Source organism: Synchiropus splendidus, chromosome 11 (assembly GCF_027744825.2).
Source record: "Synchiropus splendidus isolate RoL2022-P1 chromosome 11, RoL_Sspl_1.0, whole genome shotgun sequence".
NCBI lineage: Eukaryota > Metazoa > Chordata > Actinopteri > Syngnathiformes > Callionymidae > Synchiropus > Synchiropus splendidus.
In genome coordinates, this window is record NC_071344.1 from 2,514,381 (window position 1) to 2,530,828 (window position 16,448).

General features: G+C 42.3%; 3 protein-coding genes across 5 annotated transcripts; 1 reads left to right on the top strand and 2 right to left on the bottom strand.

Moving 5' to 3' along the window:
• Nucleotides 1-47: 47 nt before the first annotated feature.
• LOC128767587 (uncharacterized) lies at nucleotides 48-3,528 on the top strand. 2 transcript variants are annotated; one of them, XM_053879711.1, is made up of 11 exons: nucleotides 48-447; nucleotides 517-552; nucleotides 621-771; nucleotides 1,022-1,105; nucleotides 1,199-1,283; nucleotides 1,602-1,892; nucleotides 1,953-2,055; nucleotides 2,117-2,611; nucleotides 2,669-2,794; nucleotides 2,859-2,887; nucleotides 2,957-3,528. In XM_053879711.1, exons 1-11 carry the CDS (start codon nucleotides 344-346, stop codon nucleotides 3,040-3,042), a joined length of 1,590 nt encoding a protein of 529 aa, XP_053735686.1. In that variant the 5' UTR covers nucleotides 48-343; the 3' UTR covers nucleotides 3,043-3,528. The 2 variants fall into 2 exon arrangements, with proteins under 2 accessions (XP_053735686.1, XP_053735685.1); XM_053879710.1 differs by having other exon boundaries at nucleotides 49-447; nucleotides 618-771.
• On the bottom strand, nucleotides 3,220-8,690 carry pola2 (polymerase (DNA directed), alpha 2). Its single transcript, XM_053879709.1, has 18 exons — nucleotides 8,392-8,690; nucleotides 7,996-8,117; nucleotides 7,828-7,916; nucleotides 7,690-7,747; nucleotides 7,499-7,608; nucleotides 6,126-6,325; nucleotides 5,771-5,859; nucleotides 5,542-5,694; nucleotides 5,041-5,103; nucleotides 4,884-4,935; nucleotides 4,698-4,816; nucleotides 4,601-4,639; nucleotides 4,448-4,521; nucleotides 4,276-4,384; nucleotides 4,100-4,206; nucleotides 3,796-3,852; nucleotides 3,601-3,727; nucleotides 3,220-3,526 (listed from the first exon to the last, which is right to left on the bottom strand). Exons 1-18 carry the CDS (start codon nucleotides 8,474-8,476, stop codon nucleotides 3,374-3,376), a joined length of 1,806 nt encoding a protein of 601 aa, XP_053735684.1. The 5' UTR covers nucleotides 8,477-8,690; the 3' UTR covers nucleotides 3,220-3,373.
• Nucleotides 8,691-9,019: 329 nt separating this feature from the next.
• On the bottom strand, nucleotides 9,020-15,882 carry zgc:195212 (DUF4554 domain-containing protein). Of its 2 annotated transcripts, XR_008416100.1 has the most exons (15): nucleotides 15,780-15,882; nucleotides 15,546-15,651; nucleotides 15,040-15,093; nucleotides 14,838-14,959; nucleotides 14,688-14,768; nucleotides 14,554-14,609; nucleotides 14,060-14,131; nucleotides 13,767-13,962; nucleotides 13,572-13,695; nucleotides 11,774-11,932; nucleotides 11,564-11,685; nucleotides 11,378-11,488; nucleotides 10,973-11,071; nucleotides 10,792-10,895; nucleotides 9,020-10,512 (listed from the first exon to the last, which is right to left on the bottom strand). XR_008416100.1 is itself a non-coding variant. In XM_053879332.1 (14 exons), exons 1-14 carry the CDS (start codon nucleotides 15,798-15,800, stop codon nucleotides 10,848-10,850), a joined length of 1,371 nt encoding a protein of 456 aa, XP_053735307.1. In that variant the 5' UTR covers nucleotides 15,801-15,882; the 3' UTR covers nucleotides 9,020-10,847. The 2 variants fall into 2 exon arrangements, 1 of the variants encoding a protein (XP_053735307.1); XM_053879332.1 differs by having other exon boundaries at nucleotides 9,020-10,895.
• Nucleotides 15,883-16,448: the final 566 nt, after the last annotated feature.

Below are 16,448 nucleotides of genomic sequence, written 5' to 3' on the forward strand. Positions count from 1 at the left end.
CGCCTTCATATTCAGACTGAATTCCCTTTATACTGCCTTCAATGGGTTTGAACCGTCGCCTTTTATAATAATTCTACCAAATTCTACAGAACCTGATGGTGCAATAATAATAATAATAATAATCATAAACACATTATTGACTTGCCTGTTATCTGTGAGTTCTAATCTAACTAAATGCTAATAAAAGAAAGAAGCAGATTCGTCCCTGCCATTTATGGACATACTGTATATGAATTCAAATTACAAAGCACAGACACATATGAAAGTGCCTGGTCCCTCCCCGCCCCCCCAGAAGAAACTGGTAATCCTGGTTAATCTGTGTCTCTACTGAAAGGCTGCAGCCATGGCCACACCGGACCAGGGGTTATTGAATTTAGGGCTTTCAAACGTCACCAGTCCACCATCTAATATTTTTACCAACAGAAGAGGTGATGACCTAAGATATAGGTAAGGCTTTAAAAGAATGGTTTTGTGTTGTACTACTGTGGATTACGCTCTACTCTCTGGTGTCAACAGGTCTGCTCCAGATGAGTTCACCACAAGACAATGTCTGTATGTACACGGCGTGAAAGCCTTTTACTCTCTGTGTTGAGTGTTGACTTGACTCTGCTTGTTAGTAGGCAACGAAGTCTACGAGAGCGTCTCCAGATGATCAGAGACAGAGAGAAGGCAGCGCAGCATCACAACCGGCAGCTGATGCAGCAGTTTGAAAAAGCCCAGGAAACTCTGAGGGAGATGATGGACAAAACGGCTGCAATGAAAACAATCCGGGTACCTGCATACACAAATATATATATATATATATATAGTCGCAATCTTCCTCAAATCATGTCTTGTAAATTGCATTTTTTTACACTTTAAGATTTTCGCAAAAAGAGGTTTAAAATTCAAGCTATGTTGACATTAAAGTCAAAGGGACTATTTGTTAGCCACTGGCTCCATCAGGTCTTTATGACTCAACTGTAGTTAAGCAAAACCTGTAGAAATACAAAAATGATAATGCGCACTGTTATCATGACAGATGGAGTATGAGCGGTACCTGGAAGAGAACTATCCCCGCTGGCAGCAGCAACTAAAAATAAAAACTGAAGCTGCTCAAAGGAAGGTATGGAATAAAGGTTAATTGAAAACTATAAATCATATATGGGTCCTCACCACTTGAATTGAACGTGTCCACTTTCGTGTTATTTTTGGACAGATGATGGAGGATTGTTTGAAAATATGTATGAGGAACACCGAGGAACAGGCCAGGTTGGCTGTGGCGCACGACTTAGCATTGCAAGGTTTGTCTCACTTCTTTCTGTTTTCACTGTATTATATTTTTTACAATACATATGTTTCTGAAATTCCATCCATCATAAGGCTGAGTAAAGAGGGCTAATAGAATAGTGAGGACCATCCCCTGATAAACTAGTGTCCCTATCTCAAAGGGAGAGTCGGACACCCTTTAGAAGACACAAAAACACCCATTTTAGTGAGGCAACACAGACTGAATGCTGCAAAGTTATTGCTCTGCTGGTGGAGATTTGTGTTGGCTGGAAGAAGTATGACCTTTAAATCTCCACCCACTTCAACACAAACAAAATGTGCTCATTGCACAGGTCAGGAAGGAAATTCTGGGAGAGATTCTCCATGTGGAACGTCCCAAAATTGCCAGTCTGTCACCAACCAAGACGACCAGAGCGGAGCTCAAGCTCACCCTGCTCAACATCAGACCAGACTAAGAGTCGAAAGTGACCGTCCATTCCTGCAAGGCAGAGGCCGGCCGGATCACACCAGTCCCATGTGGGCGATGGACCTGGCCACAGGCGCAAAAGCACTGCTGCATCACCTGAACACACCAGAGCCTTTAGAGGGAGGTCTGTCATGTGACGAGTTGGACACCCAACCAGGTGGGAACCTTTGATCCATTTGTAGCTTCAGTGGCCTGAAACTCACTTTTGTTTCCATAGTTCGGCTGCGATGGAGCTCTGCAGGAAGTGGCCATGACTCCAGGCGGAGGATGAGTGAAGACAGATGTGAATCCCTGGGGAGGAATCCAAGCGGCTCTCAGCGGTAACTCCACACATGGTCTCGAGAGCATTTATACTAAACCCACGAGTTCTTTGATTTCTAGATCCTCATCGAGCTCGAGTAAAATGCTGGTCTCACCGGGCCAACACTCCGAAACAGCAGAGAGCAGAAGGCTGCTGGGTGTAGAGTGGAGAGGTGAAAGTGTAGGGGACAATCAGCTGAGTAGTGAAGGGCAATCAGAGAGAAGCAGCCAGGAATCAGCCTGTTCCGGAGTGAAGCAGGGAGATGGAGTCACAGAAGAGCAGCATGGAGGCAGCAGAAGGGAGGAAGAGGAGGAAGAAGAGAGTCTGGCGGAGAGTGATGAGGTTTCATTAGGAAGAAGCACAACAGAGGATGAAGACACGGAGGAAGACCTGGATGAGCACGAGGGCGAGGAGTTGAAGTCGGGTGAGGATGAAAAGATTGTGTTGAGAGAAAGGAGTGAGAAGTTGGAAAAGAAAAAAGAGAGTAATGAAGAGGAGGAAGATGGAAAAGAGTGTGATGACGCTGAGGGAGAGGGAGATGATTCTGACGATTGCATCGTGGCACCAAAGACAAGGTAGTTATCAATCGTGTTCCATGTTTAAAAACTTGCTGTCTAAAGTAGAATTTGCAGGTGTAAAGAGCTAAAGGGCATCAGCGAAGAGGCCTCTGAATCTGAAGACAAAGACTCAAGTGAAGGAGATTCAGACGAGTCTAGCGATGAGGACATCGAGCGGCTCCTGGCACCGCGGCAACACGCGTGAGTCGTACAAGATCGACAGTCTAGTAACTCAGATTTTCATTGTCCTTGGGTTATATTTCAGACAAAAAGACTCGGAAGAAAGATCCAAAGGTAACGGCTAATATAATCTAATGAACAAGGGGGTTGTGTTCATCTGGGTCTTTTGCGTTACTTATACAGCGGTCCGCAACAAGCTCTTCCAGGTGGGACGGAGCGAGTCCCGGAAGTCGGACCCTCCAAGTGACCCTGACAGTTTTTATGACTGATGGGGCCTCCATCAAAAGACAGTTAGAGTAGCTGTTCCTGATGTACCACTTTTGTTATTGTTTCTTGCAATGTAACATATTATCCAGCACATGCTCATTCATTAGATTGTAAAATGGAATTCTACCTCCTGAGTGGCTCTCTATAAACACAAATGCAGTAAAACCAATGAGGTACAAAACAGTTTATTTATGATGCATTATTCATGTAAAGAAACAATGCCCAAAAATAAAACCAACATTGAACATGTTTGTGAGGAAACCCTTTTTTTTAAACATATTTTACATCATTAATACAGTATGATCAAACTACAATATCGAATCTGTCCTTCGGTTAAATCTTCACCACCTGAGCAGCCAAACAGGGAGTGGATCTCTTCCCACCCTCCGTCGAGCGGCTGTGCTGAATGAGCAGCCGCCCGTAGGTTCCGCCCACCTGTCCTTTTGTGAGACGCCCGGGATTGACACACACGCAGCCAACCACATCCTGAGGAGGAAGGACAAAATATCAGAACTACCAAAGACAAAAAAAAAAAAAAAAAAAAAAGGGTTTAAGAATACCTTAATAAAATACCGCATCTCCGAGGGAACCAGGAGAACGTCTGGTGTTACGGCCATCTGGCCAAAGCTCTGGAACCTCTCGTAGTCCATGTTCACCTCCTCGGCAGGCGGGTACAGTGGGTAATAACTGGGAACAACACAAACAAGTCAAGCAGCGCCAGGAAACAAAACCTTCGAGAGCTTTTAAATCCAAACCTTTTCTGGATCAGCATGTGCTTCAGAATACGAGAGAATCGGTCCGACCCGGTGCCACTGAAAGATAAGTCAAGCAGTGGGTTTTTACGTAACAGAGAAAAGAATACTTTGAGATTATCAGAGACCAGAGAAAAAAAGTGTTTCTGTTACATCACTTTATTTTAATGCAAATGTACAAGAAAATAGTCTGTGAAGTATACATATATAAGTATTCATGAAGTAAAAGGTTAAAGATTAAAATAAATTCACAGTTCAGAATTCAGTAATTCAATGAAAGTCAGAGCGATGTCGTTGAGTTCCTTACCAACTGATCTCCTCAGCAACCATATGAAATAATATATCGGTGGATGTCAGGCCAAAGGTCACACCATCGATCACCAGAGTGCAGGGGTCCGGCACCAGGGTGACACGCTGCAGAAAGACGACGCTTTAGTGACTGCAAGCGCAAGAGTGACTTCATCACACCAACAAGTGTCTGACCTGGGCTTGGTCCTTGCTGAGGGTGGGCAGAGTGAACGGAGGCTGAGGGTAAATGAAATTATGATGGATGTCTCTCTGAGACGGGGCGAACACCAGGCGACAACCAACGCTGCCAAGTCAAGGAGAGAAATGAGACTCCAGAACCAGAATGAAGGGAAAATATGAATCTCACCTTTTGGTGCCGTCAATGATACTTTCAATACATCGTGTAAAAATGGCTTCGAATGTCTCCGTCACCTGAGCTTTCTGTCGTGGAAAACCATCGGATGGTTAGCGATGGAAGATATTAAAAACAAAGTCATGAACACATCTCATGTCCTCCTACCTCGATTTGCTCGTGCTTGGCATCAACAAAGGGGCCCAGCTGGAGCGGAAAACATGGTTAAGTCCGGCCAATAGCATCGAGTGATTAAAGACAGTACCAGTATGCACACATCGGGACGATCCCGCACTATGACGTTGATCAGGTCCAGGAGTGGGTCAAAGGTCAGGCTGTCTGATGGGGTATACGGTCCGCAGGCGACAAGAACATTTAAAGGCTCTGACAAAAAAAAAAAAAAAAGAGATCAGATGGTGAACAAACTTAAAAAAAATTAACCACAACTCACCTTCATCTGGTTCCATCTTCACCTCAGGAGAGTGGAAGGGCAGAGGAGATCCCTGAGGAACAAGTGAGATTCCCATTCAATGACAAATTTTGCTTTAATAGCCATAAGAGGCTTTTTGTAAATGTAACCACCCCCCATGTTATTAGACGTATCTGACCTCATAGAGTTTAGAAGCCATCAGTTTCTTTCCCGTCGTGTTCATGCCCTCCATCACCACCACCTGAGGAAGAGGGAGGAGTGAACATGTGGCGTGAGAAATATTCAACCTGAAGAATCCTCCAAGTGCCTTTCACACAGACTTTGAAAAGGCATGCTGATGAACTTAACTGTAACTGTAACAATGTTGGTCATTTGGTTCTTTTTCTCAAATGAGTACTTTCTCATCATTTAATACAAATGTACTCGAGATTTCCCTGTCGGGATGACAGATAAAAACAGTAATGTTTATGTCACGACATGACAACAATAAAACTAGTTATGACTTGTGATGTCAGAGTTCTCGGTCAGACACCGGCAGACTCTCCATACCGGGTCCTTGGCGCTCTCTGTTAGTCTTGGTGGGCATATAACCTGCTGCACACAGTCTCAGCGCACAGGCAAAGGAGGAAACCACCGTGAAGTGAAGTGTGTGGCGGCTGCTGTGTCGCGTTCACCTCACCTGACCAGGAAACAGCGAGTACTCTCTGAGCTCAGACAGGTCCACGGCGACGCACTGACCACCATGCTCCGGGCCTTCCTCCAGCAAAACCGATTGTGAATTGAGCTTTCCGTTACTGTCGCAGCAGATTTGACCCAAAACTGTCACACAGTCCTGGAATCAGAGGAACAGATGGTGAAATTCAAAGTGTTCATTGATGTGGATTTTCTTCCAAAATTGCTCTACGAACCTGAGCAGGCAGAGAAGCAGAAGCAAACTCCTCGATGTTGAAGTGAGAGCGCAGTCCCTCTCCCAACTCCTCGATCTTCTCGCTAAGCACTGTGGAAGTAGAGAAGTGTTTCACTATTGTTTCCAGCAAAGAAAAGACAACAAATACCAAAACTCAGTTGCTTAATTTCCACATTTATGTATGGTTGAAAAAAAAAAAGAAAGGCTGTTTAAAGTTTAAATGGATGCTAGTTGAATGATTATTTATTATGGTTTTATCAAGCTAGTATATACAAGAATGACAAAATATCCAGTCAAAAACAAAGATGGAGACCTTATAATACAGTGACGCAGTATCACAGCAATTCCCCTCTCACCGTTGCGGACATCTCTCAGCCTCTGGAACATGTACTTATAGCTGGAGCGTAGAGAGTATTCTGGACCTTCCAGCTGCTCCAGCTGGATCCCGGTACCCGGAGTCTTCCTGCCAACCCACCGAGTTCCCTGCACAGCCCCAAACGTAGCCACAACTTCCCCCTTCCCTCCTCGCTGACTGTAGTTTTGGGAAGGTGTTACACTGTGAAAAAAAATGTGATTTTTTTTGTGAGATTGGGAGCATATTAGAAATTCTAGAATCATGACAGTTATGATTGTGGGCGTCCATCTATTATTAATCATGACATGTTACATATTTCAGCCTGCATTGATTCAGTTGGACTAGCTAGTTGTACTCTTTCAAGTACATGGGAATTAGAGATGACTGCTCAATTAGGCCACTTAGGATAACCTTTAGCCACAGACAGCACCTGAATGCAAACTAAAAAAGCAACCTACCTAACATCTATTCTGACCTCTCTGTGCGTCGGCATCGAGCTCGGCAAATACTTAACAAATTCCAAACTCTTCAGTCCCTTTACGTTCGCGACAACAGTAATGCCAGCAGCAACACCCATGTTTCAGCACAAGTGGCACATGTGTGAAGTAAAAGCTCGCGAAGTTATGTTAAAGTCCGTTAGCATAAAGCTAACACCAATGGTAAAATCCATGTAGCACAGCTAGCATTCACGAAAGCAACTTCGCTAACAACACACAGACACCAACCCGATACACATTACGCCACGGAAACCATGGTAGAAGTACTTACAGACATGTTATTTGTTGCACTGTGCAAGGAACCAGACCAGAGAAGCGGAGCTGGTATTTGCCTCTGCGGCTTCAACTAAGTGACGCTTCCCGAGTTCCTACGGCAAACTTGCATGGCCAAAATGGCAAGACCGAGCAACGAAACTCACCACTATTAACAACATGCCATAATGCGGCAGAATGGCATCTGATATGACAAAGGCAGAGCCAAACTACAATAAGAATTAACAATACAACCATAGAGGTCCAAGTCCACCATTATGAACAACATTTCAGTATATCATTGGCTCGTAATGTATGAAAAATGCTGTGATTAATAACCGTGGCACAGTGGAAAAAAATGGGGAGAAGAACTACATTATCTTTTATGCCTGGTGTGAAATGTTTATTTGGATGGGAGTGACTCAAACATAAATCATATGCATAATAAAAAACAAAACAACTCAATACAGTGCTGACTAAACCTGATTTTCAAAACGTGACATTGTTCTGAAAATAGTTTGCGACCGTCAAGTGTTTTGACGTGAAACTGTTAAATGGTTGGAAAAAAACTGCATGAAAGACTACTGACATTTCACATTCAACATGGACACTGAGTAGTCAGTACCTTGGAGAGAAACTAGATGGGGATAGCAGCAAACCTGGACTGGCCAGTAGAGCAACGCTGCGCTTCGACTGAGGGTGTTCTGGAGTAGTTAGAGGTCTTTTTTGAGAAGACTGCAATCAGAAGCACATTGAAGTAAAGAACATGTTTAATTTAGGATTTACTTGGACGAATTTGGGGAAATAAGACTTTACCTTGGCAGGTGTACAGTAGGAGTCCAACAAGTTCTCCTCCTCTTCCTCTGCTTTAATTCTGTCACAGTTAAAGTCCTTTACAAAAATCAATGCACAAGTAGAAATTTCAAATAAAACTCAGATACCAATGAAGGATACAAGTCTTGGATAGAGTGGATGTCTCTGGTTCTGTTGTACGGTTCGTCTCTTTTGAAGCTTTGCTTTGATTTCATCTTCTTGTTCAACACCTGTGTAGACCAACAACACGCATTCAAATCTCAGTCCATGGACACTGATGCGGGAGAAACTTTAGTAGTTTGTTTTCACCTCATGTTCAAACTGTTCTAGGGTGTCCACTGACAGCGTCAGGTTTTTGGTGGTGCTGAACGCCACCCACTCCAGAACAATATCATAGGCACCCATCCTGTGGCAAATACACAGCTCCACAACTGAGGGAGAGACATAGACATGGAAAATGATTCAACCTACTTTTAAAAGTAAGGTGAAGTTCGACTCAGCTAGGAAACTAATTTAAATTAAACTAACGTAAATATTGAAATGAACAAAAGTAGCTAGCCTTTTCACTAAACAGAAGCTATTCGGTTCAGGATGATCTGGTCTGGAATGAGAACAGATTCTAAGCTATATCGAGCGAGGGACAGACAACAAGAGAGAGGGAAACATGTCTAAATATGTCAGAGAAAGGTGACAATTCACACTTACGTTTGTCCACGGTGGAGTCATCTCGACAGGGAACATCGAAAACCTCCAACTCTGACTTCAAGCTCTCCGTCGTCACCGCTGACATTGCTATTGTTGAACAGTTAAACGATCAAGACGAGACCATCGGCAGTTTATGCCAACGCGAGCATTGGCTAAGCACTTGCTCCTAGTAGGAAGACAGCGCGTTGCCAATAACGTAAATACTACTTTGTTCTCAAGTACGAAGCATTACGCTTGTTTCTCACTGCCAGAGGAACGTCGTTTCATTTAGCCGCGAAAACCCGCCTGTCACACGTCCACTTCCTTATCCGGTTGAGTGAGTGGCGGTAAAGTAAGCACAAAGAGCTCAGGAGCGCCCTCTCAAGTATTGGAATACTATTGCGCATTGCCGTATTTGATATTCACCGGTATCTGAAATTTAATAGCTAACCGGTGACTCATGGCCAATAATAAGTAAGAAAAAAAAAAACAGTGGGTATTTTAAATTATAATCTTATCTACACCAATTTCACTAAAATATTCCTCAGAAGAAAAATAGCCTGCAATTCATGTTCAACATCTTTGGTGGAAGAGAAAGAAAAATACCTCCTTAACACTCATAGGTTCATGTATTTATTAGAGAGAGCCTTCCTAATTCAGAGAAAAGGTCAGGTGATGTGTCCCTGGCTGCACGACGCCCGCTGAGCGAGGGAGGTGGTTCCCCTGAGTCAACGTTACGTGGTGACATTTCCAGTCCAGTTGAAGCCTTGTTCATAATTAAACACATGTAGAAGGAAGCAGCTAACACATGTAAATAAATTTCTCACATTTTCACATTTCTCACACATTACATTTTCTCAGGTAATGAACTCTGGTTCAACCATGTTAAAAGCAACACATACTTCTGTTCATTCACAATTAACATTTGTTGTACATTACTGAGAAGATTTGCAAATATACTAAGAGCTAAAGAAACAAATCTTGTCATGCCGAAATGTCTGTCTATCTTTTCACTTAATGAAAAAATGAAACAACACACTAGTTCATATAATCAGTCTTAATAGATACATCACCATAAATGTACTACTGGCCCAGAGAGGAAGTGACCTGCACTGAGAGCACATAAGGGGGAGAAGAAGCACATGTTTGAGAGATAGCTGAGTGGGATGAAATATGAAGGAAGTGGTGATCAAAGATGTAAACAGCAAAAGGAACAAGGGGATGTTTAAAAAAGTTCAGATCTCTCAGGGGAATAATCAAGAGAGGAAATGAAAACGAAAAAAATGCACTCATACGAAACAAACGGCCTGAAAGACAGCACCACAGTTATTTAAAAAAAAAACATCTAAAAAAAAGATAAATTACACATGGGTGAATTACAGAAGGATGGGGAAGGAAATCACGGACTGACAGGAAGTAAACAGAGAAGGAAAAGGGAAGGAACATCAAAATCAAAATAAAATAGTAAGTGAGCGGTAGCTGGATATTTGGTATGCAGTGAATGAGTAGCTCAAACAGTAACTGATGAGAACCAAGGCCTCAGATGTAGAGCTGACCCAATCCCAATCCAAGTACAGTGTGTCAGACATGAATGAAGCAGAAGGCAAATCTTCATTAACTACAGCATCAACCATGCTCACAAATAATGCTGAAGAAGCCAACTTCCTTTCTTGGAGACGATAAAACACAGCTTGACTGTCATCCTTCTGCGTTTCTGGTTTCACTCCACAAACAAGAGCCTTTAAACAGGCTCTCAAATATACATGGGAGGAAGTAATGCAAAACCCCATCTGTTGCCACACACACACTCTCTTATTCTTATGAAACCATAAGAATAAAATCCTACTACAAAGCAAGACATTTCCTTGAGGAACAGAAATTTCCATTCAAGGATCTAACATACTTTTCCCCGCATTCATCAGCTTCTCCGCATCTGATGGTGGAAACTGTGGTTTAACATCTGCTTTCTCTTTTTGAGTGCTATTTTTGTCCTTCACATGGGCAGAGGGTCCAGTCTTTAAACGGCTGACACAATATTACTCTTATCTTCAGTGTGAATGTAAAATTGTGGCTCCCACAAACACATTTGGTTTCCTCCACAGCCTTCAGGAGCCACCGCAGCTTCCACACTGCCACACTGATCTAAAAAAAACAAACCCATTCATTAAAGCCTCGGATGAGTTTTTTCAGAACCCTTTAGTCTGCTTCAGAGAAGAGACCTTGAGGTTTATGGTTCTGCTTTTATTTTCAAATGAAAGGGAAGTCAGTTTCTGAAGTAACATCATTCAAGTTATATATCCTTCGTCCTTAGAACCTTAGTCTGAGAGTTAATATCATCTGAAAATAAACACTGTTCTTTCTGACTTCTCAGAATCACTAAGGCAGAGACAACAGAACTACACATCGAACGTACAAAAACACCTCAATATCACAGTGAACGTCTCGCCATATGCTGAACCTTCAGACCACAGACGTGATCACATTGCTGGTCTGGAGACACCATTAAGCCCGGGGCCGTCCTCTTCCTGTAATTACATGATATAATGCCGTCGGTTTTATAACCAAACTCTTGGAACTTGGAAGTGTTGTTGTGACGACTGACCCGAGCAGAGAAGCATCTGCTGTTGCGAACAAATTTCCATGATGTCACTCTGGTTAGTGATTCACCCAGGGAGGTGGACAGATCATGAGAGTTATTTACCTGGGAGAAAAAACAGTGGCGTGAGAAGCTCAGAGGCAATTTTCAGTCGTCTCAGAGATGTTTTTCCAAGCTATCTTTAGGAAATATAGCCAGACAAAAAATAAACAATGAACTATGAAGTAAACAATCAGGTTAAAAGCAGAGTTTGAGATGTTAAGCATTAAAAATGCACTCATAAAATAGATTTAACTCAACAGAATCACCACTTCATAAAAATGCTGATATCCAGTGACTTCATCAGTTGCGTCTGTGTTTTACTATGACAACCAGGCTCTTTATTCGAGAGTATTCAAACAAGTGTGGCACCATCATGCGGGTGAAGCAGGCTCTCCTGAAGTCCACGCTGCAGCTGGACCTCACAATACTCATGGTAGACTTGAGCATCATCCTCACTCCCGACTTGAACTTTTGATGATTCTAAAAAATGAAAAACAAACTCAGGCATGATATCACGAGCGATATGAAGACATTCACTTTTGCATTTTTACTTACCTTTCTCCTTTGATTTTGCAATTTCAAAGTGCTTCTCAGATCGTTCTGAAAAGCTGCCACGACCGCCTGCCTGTTGTTCTGAAGAATGTCCTCAAGGTGGTGCCCTAGGAGTGTCTCAGTCGCTTCAGTGGAAGCAAAGCCAAAGTAAATATTTTAGCGAATCTTCAAAGCAGCCTCCATATGTTTATAGATGACACATCTGTCTCTCACACAAGACTTCAGAGAAATGAGACATGAAGGGGTCGCTGTGCCGTAGGAAGACAAAAACAGACAGATTCTGCTCGAAGAGGAGACATCTTTCCCTTTCCTCTGACTCGGAAGGGTGTTCTGACTCCACTGTGAAGACAATGTTGCCACAGTTTGAAGGATCTACAGAGAGAGGATGAGAAGAACAAGAACATGAATCCTCTCTGGAAATTATTATAACATTGTTTTTGCATTACCCAAACAGCTAAGGAAGATCAGGACAAACAAGTCAGATGAAATCACAGTTGCCTCTAGAATCAATCTCTTGCTTGTTAGGTTGCTTTGGCTATAGACATGTTTCAATTTGCAAGTCTATCTTGTAGCTTCTACACAGACAAGTTGAGTGACATTTAGCGACACCAAGTATGTGCCAGGAGTCGCCCTTGAGAGGTGCATGACGCAGTCTCTCTTGATGCAGACTGTTGTTAACACCAAAACTCACATGAAGTCAAAGGGGCGACACCCATACACCTCTGGTTCTCACAAGGCCTCAACTGGAGTTTTCCTCCCCCCCAGAAATGCTGTAAATAACTAACATAATTCGGATATGATGCACAATTGTGGCACCACTGACTCTTAGAGAAGAATGTTTTAGCACCTTCTTAACACCACCTATGCTAGATAAAGACTAGGCTATCAAATTCTACATGATTTCAGTTACCACTGGTACATACGGAAGTACTTAAGTTAATCACCAGGCAAATATAAGGTCCACTTTATTGTAAGAGACATAATTGAAACCAGCACGCTCAAGTTTTACAGTCACATTCTCAAGTTAATGATCAACATTGGAGCAGAAATGCTCCTACATGCGTAAACAAACGTGAATACATTTAAAGTTTCATTCGGCTACACAGCAGTAACTTGCAGGAAAATTCCACTTTAATAAGTTAAATAACTTCAGCCAAATTGAGGACAACGTGTTCTGCCATCGAGTGACGACTTGAATCCAAGCAAAAACACAATCCAGACACTCATCCACCAAATAACTTCAAACTGACATGCCGCCATAACAGATGAGCACATCACAGATCTGCCAGCTTGTTTCTACTTTGACTCAACATATGCACATCATTGCACAGTTGTGATCCTCAGCTTTAAATAATGAGACCCATTAAACCTTTTATTGGTCGCTCTAGGCGGAGTCTCAGTGATCTCACATCCAGGATACAAGTGATTCAGATTTTCCGACATTGTTTGAATGAGTTTCAATACAGAACAGGGGAGCAGAAGGCAGGGCATCAAAGGTCAGCAAGACTATCTCTAACTTCACTATGCTTCCATTACAAGACCACTTTGCTGATGTCCTTTGTTCCATATAGAGAGGTGAAAAACTGATCATTTTCTTCCTGCAGTCTTGATCTAACTGGCAATAAACAAGTCATATTTGAGGCGAAGACTAAAAACTGAATGTTAGGAACTGAGCTCTGTAGTTGAGCATTGCATCGTGCATTCCACTCTTTTCCTGGAGAAACATGATCCCCAGATTGTAAAACCCGCAGAGTTCACACACAGTTAGGGCGGCCCAATGAGCTCCTAAATACAGGGATCAAAGAACTCTACCCAACACTGCCTCTGCTGTCTGTTCATGAAATCCAGAAACAGGATTGACATTCCCCAGCACAATAGTTAATTTCAAAGTACATTACTTACTTTGTTTTACACACATAAATGTAATACTTAATACATTTTATATAAAATAGATAATTGTATTAAGAAATATAACATTTTATTAACAATGATTGTGTATGTGTGTAACTACCTGTGAAGCCAGACCACTGAAGACTGTGCAGTCCCAGTTCCTGACCATCAATATGACTGGGGAGACTCTGGAAGAAGTGGGAAGGGCCTATGACTGGGATTTTACTGGGAGCGTAGAACAGCACCTGGACACATCTGAAGTAAAGGAAATACCTATTTCAGCGCATATTCTTTGTACGCAATCAAAAGAGGATATTTGGATCTGGCACAGGTTTGTTTGCAGATTTGGGAACTGACGCATGCAGGGGGTCAGCAGCAAGACAAGCTGAGCATTGAGTTCCCCGAACAAGCCTCGATCCATCACTTCAAGTGGGATGCTGAGCGGCACTTTGCTTCCAAGGACGGCATGACCTCCAGCACACCAGGGACCCCCGCCCACACACACGTGAGGTCTAGAAAAACCAGAGGGAAAACAAAAAAGCAAACTCAATATCCAAATATATAAAGCAGACATTAAATTATTGAGAGCTGAGATGAACCCCTACTGACATGGCGACACAGGTGGCATCCAGAACTGCAGGTGGTTGATCTGGCAGGGAAACTTTGCTCCTAAACTTAGCCCTGCAGTTATAGAAGCATACGTGCATATTTTAAATCTTTAAAAGGAATCAAGATTCAAATCCAAGTCGTATATTACCAAAATGTACTTATTGTTTTCGTGATTTAATCAATGCATTTTGTTTTTAAAAAATGTTGTGGGTGAACATTACTGCACAACAATGAAGAAAGATATGTAAATCCAAACATAACTGGGGTGAAAGACACAATGATGTAAATTATGTTTTCAAGGAGGGGATTAGTTGAATGAGAAAAGAGAAGTCATGTGGTACATATTGGGAACAAGGACAAGTCTGTGTGATTCACGGAGAACATTAGAGACAGAATGAGATGCATATGGTGGGAGTGGGAGCAACATAACAGCCACAGCCACAAATGCAACCACAGATTTTAAAGACAGAAATGGTTGAAGTGTGAAGCCGTACCTGAAGCTTTTCCGGAACTTCTGAAGACTTAAGTTAATTATGAGCTGAACTTCTATCTGAAAATGAGAGGTGGCAACTGGTGAAAGCGATCAGAGGGAGGAAATACTTGAAATACAATGGAAAATGTATCTTACCGCTGCATTTACCAAACTGAACGTGTGTAGGAAAGATTCCACGTGAGCTTGGCACTCCGGAGATATACGAACATCTTTCATCTGTGGATAGCACAAGCATCAAAACATTATATACCGTATACACTATATACTATACCTCGACTTAAGTACCTGAAAGGTAAGTGATAATTTCACAGGACCGTAAAGATTGGAGAATCTGCTGACTTCTTCAGGATCAGGCATCACAGACCACAGCAGGTTGGGAAGGAGTCCTTCGTTTATATCTGTGAGAGCTTATGGAAACACATCAACAAGTACATCTTTCATCTTTCATCACGATAATGCGAGTCATTGTGCATGTTTGTGTCAGTACCAGCTTGTAGATTTTTCTCTGACATCTTTTTGTGCCAGCCACCTGTAGCTACAACTAAATCACAGGTAGAGAGGAGAGATGGAAATGAATTCAAAACAATGCCAACGGCAGTGCAACATTATACATACATTTTATTATTGGAATTAACTATTTATCATTTCATTGGGTACTTCTGGGATTCAGTCACCGTAATACCGGCATTGCATGGAGCAAAATGAAGCCTTGTTGGGACAGGAAAAGTCATAACTGAGTCATAGAACCCACACAGTTTATTTATAACCGAGACTTATTTAGTACGGCTTGTCATCAAATACAACCGTCCTGACAGAGGGTTTGTCACACTTTATCACCAGTCACTCAAACGTAAAACAAAAAAAACATTAGTAGTTCCTTTTGTGAGAAAAGTCAGTTATCGTTGAGCAACAATTGAAAGAAAAGTTTTAAAGGTCCAAACGCTGACTCCACACAGCCAGCGCTAACACCGTAAAGATGGCGCCCAAACGCACCTGTACAGCAGCATTTCTGGCCGTGACCTTCTGCTTGAGACCAGACGACCACCAGAAGTCCTCCAGACTGTCGTTTGGGGGCCAACAAGGCAACTGCCCGCAGTACCTGCAGAGTTGGAGAGCTTAGCATGCTAGCATGTTAGCTCCCAAACTGTATCGTCGAATGACCGAAACATGTCGCACAGCTCCACCTCTTAAATGTTGTACCCCTGATACCCACGGAAGAAGAATTACCTGACGTAGTTCTTCAAGCATTTCGTCCGAAGCTGCATAAAAGTGTAGTGTACGACGTAAATGGCGGGGCGGGAGGGGTGTGGGGGGCTACAGTCGGCACGATTGGCTGGGGATTAATATGCTTGAAACAAGGACAAATTAACGACTACAGACCTACTGAGTCGTTCATTTTAATAATACTGTCAACGTACGTTTATATATTCATGATGCGTTTTAACAGCCTTAAAAATAAACGAGGGTTGATTTCATAATTTTAATTTTTCGAAGTAAAAATGAAGTTGGCATCGTTTCTATGGAAATGTTCATGCTTGCCAATTGTCTACGTATATTTTTAATGGCTATGGATTCTAATTGGGAATGCAATTTGAACTGACACAATAACTAAATTTTCTATTGCTATCAAAATAACATTCTTAACTGCTATTCCAACTAAATCATCAACTTTCATTTTCACTGTTTCCCAAACGTTTGAAAATGACCACATAGTTCGTTTCAACAGCATTTGAAACCTTTCCTCTTTACTTTTGTTGCCTTTCTTAAGAACAATAAAATAAATACAGCTCCACAGATTTGGTGACCCTTTTTTAGACACCCATTTTGCAACAAAAAAATCCCTCTAGTATAGACATGTGGTTAAGACTTAAGGAAGCTTTCACTGCTGCCGTCATA

What these genes read in the sequence shown, in the direction of transcription:
- zgc:195212 (XM_053879332.1), bottom strand. Translation starts at nt 15,800, where the DNA reads ATGCTTGAAGAACTACGTCAG. An exon ending in AAGTTCCGGAAAAGCTTCAG is followed by an intron (nt 14,132 to 14,553) that starts GTACGGCTTCAC and finishes CTATAACTGCAG; the next exon opens with GGCTAAGTTTAGGAGCAAAG. An exon ending in GCAGATGCTTCTCTGCTCGG is followed by an intron (nt 10,896 to 10,972) that starts GTCAGTCGTCAC and finishes ATGTAATTACAG; the next exon opens with GAAGAGGACGGCCCCGGGCT.
- pola2 (XM_053879709.1), bottom strand. Translation starts at nt 8,476, where the DNA reads ATGTCAGCGGTGACGACGGAGAGCTTGAAGTCAGAGTTGGAGGTTTTC. An exon ending in ATCCACTCTATCCAAGACTT is followed by an intron (nt 7,748 to 7,827) that starts GTATCCTTCATT and finishes TAACTGTGACAG; the next exon opens with AATTAAAGCAGAGGAAGAGG. An exon ending in CCTACTGTACACCTGCCAAG is followed by an intron (nt 7,609 to 7,689) that starts GTAAAGTCTTAT and finishes TTCTGATTGCAG; the next exon opens with TCTTCTCAAAAAAGACCTCT.
- LOC128767587 (XM_053879710.1), top strand. Translation starts at nt 344, where the DNA reads ATGGCCACACCGGACCAGGGGTTATTGAATTTAGGGCTTTCAAACGTC. An exon ending in CTGAAGCTGCTCAAAGGAAG is followed by an intron (nt 1,106 to 1,198) that starts GTATGGAATAAA and finishes ATTTTTGGACAG; the next exon opens with ATGATGGAGGATTGTTTGAA. An exon ending in ATCGTGGCACCAAAGACAAG is followed by an intron (nt 2,612 to 2,668) that starts GTAGTTATCAAT and finishes TAGAATTTGCAG; the next exon opens with GTGTAAAGAGCTAAAGGGCA.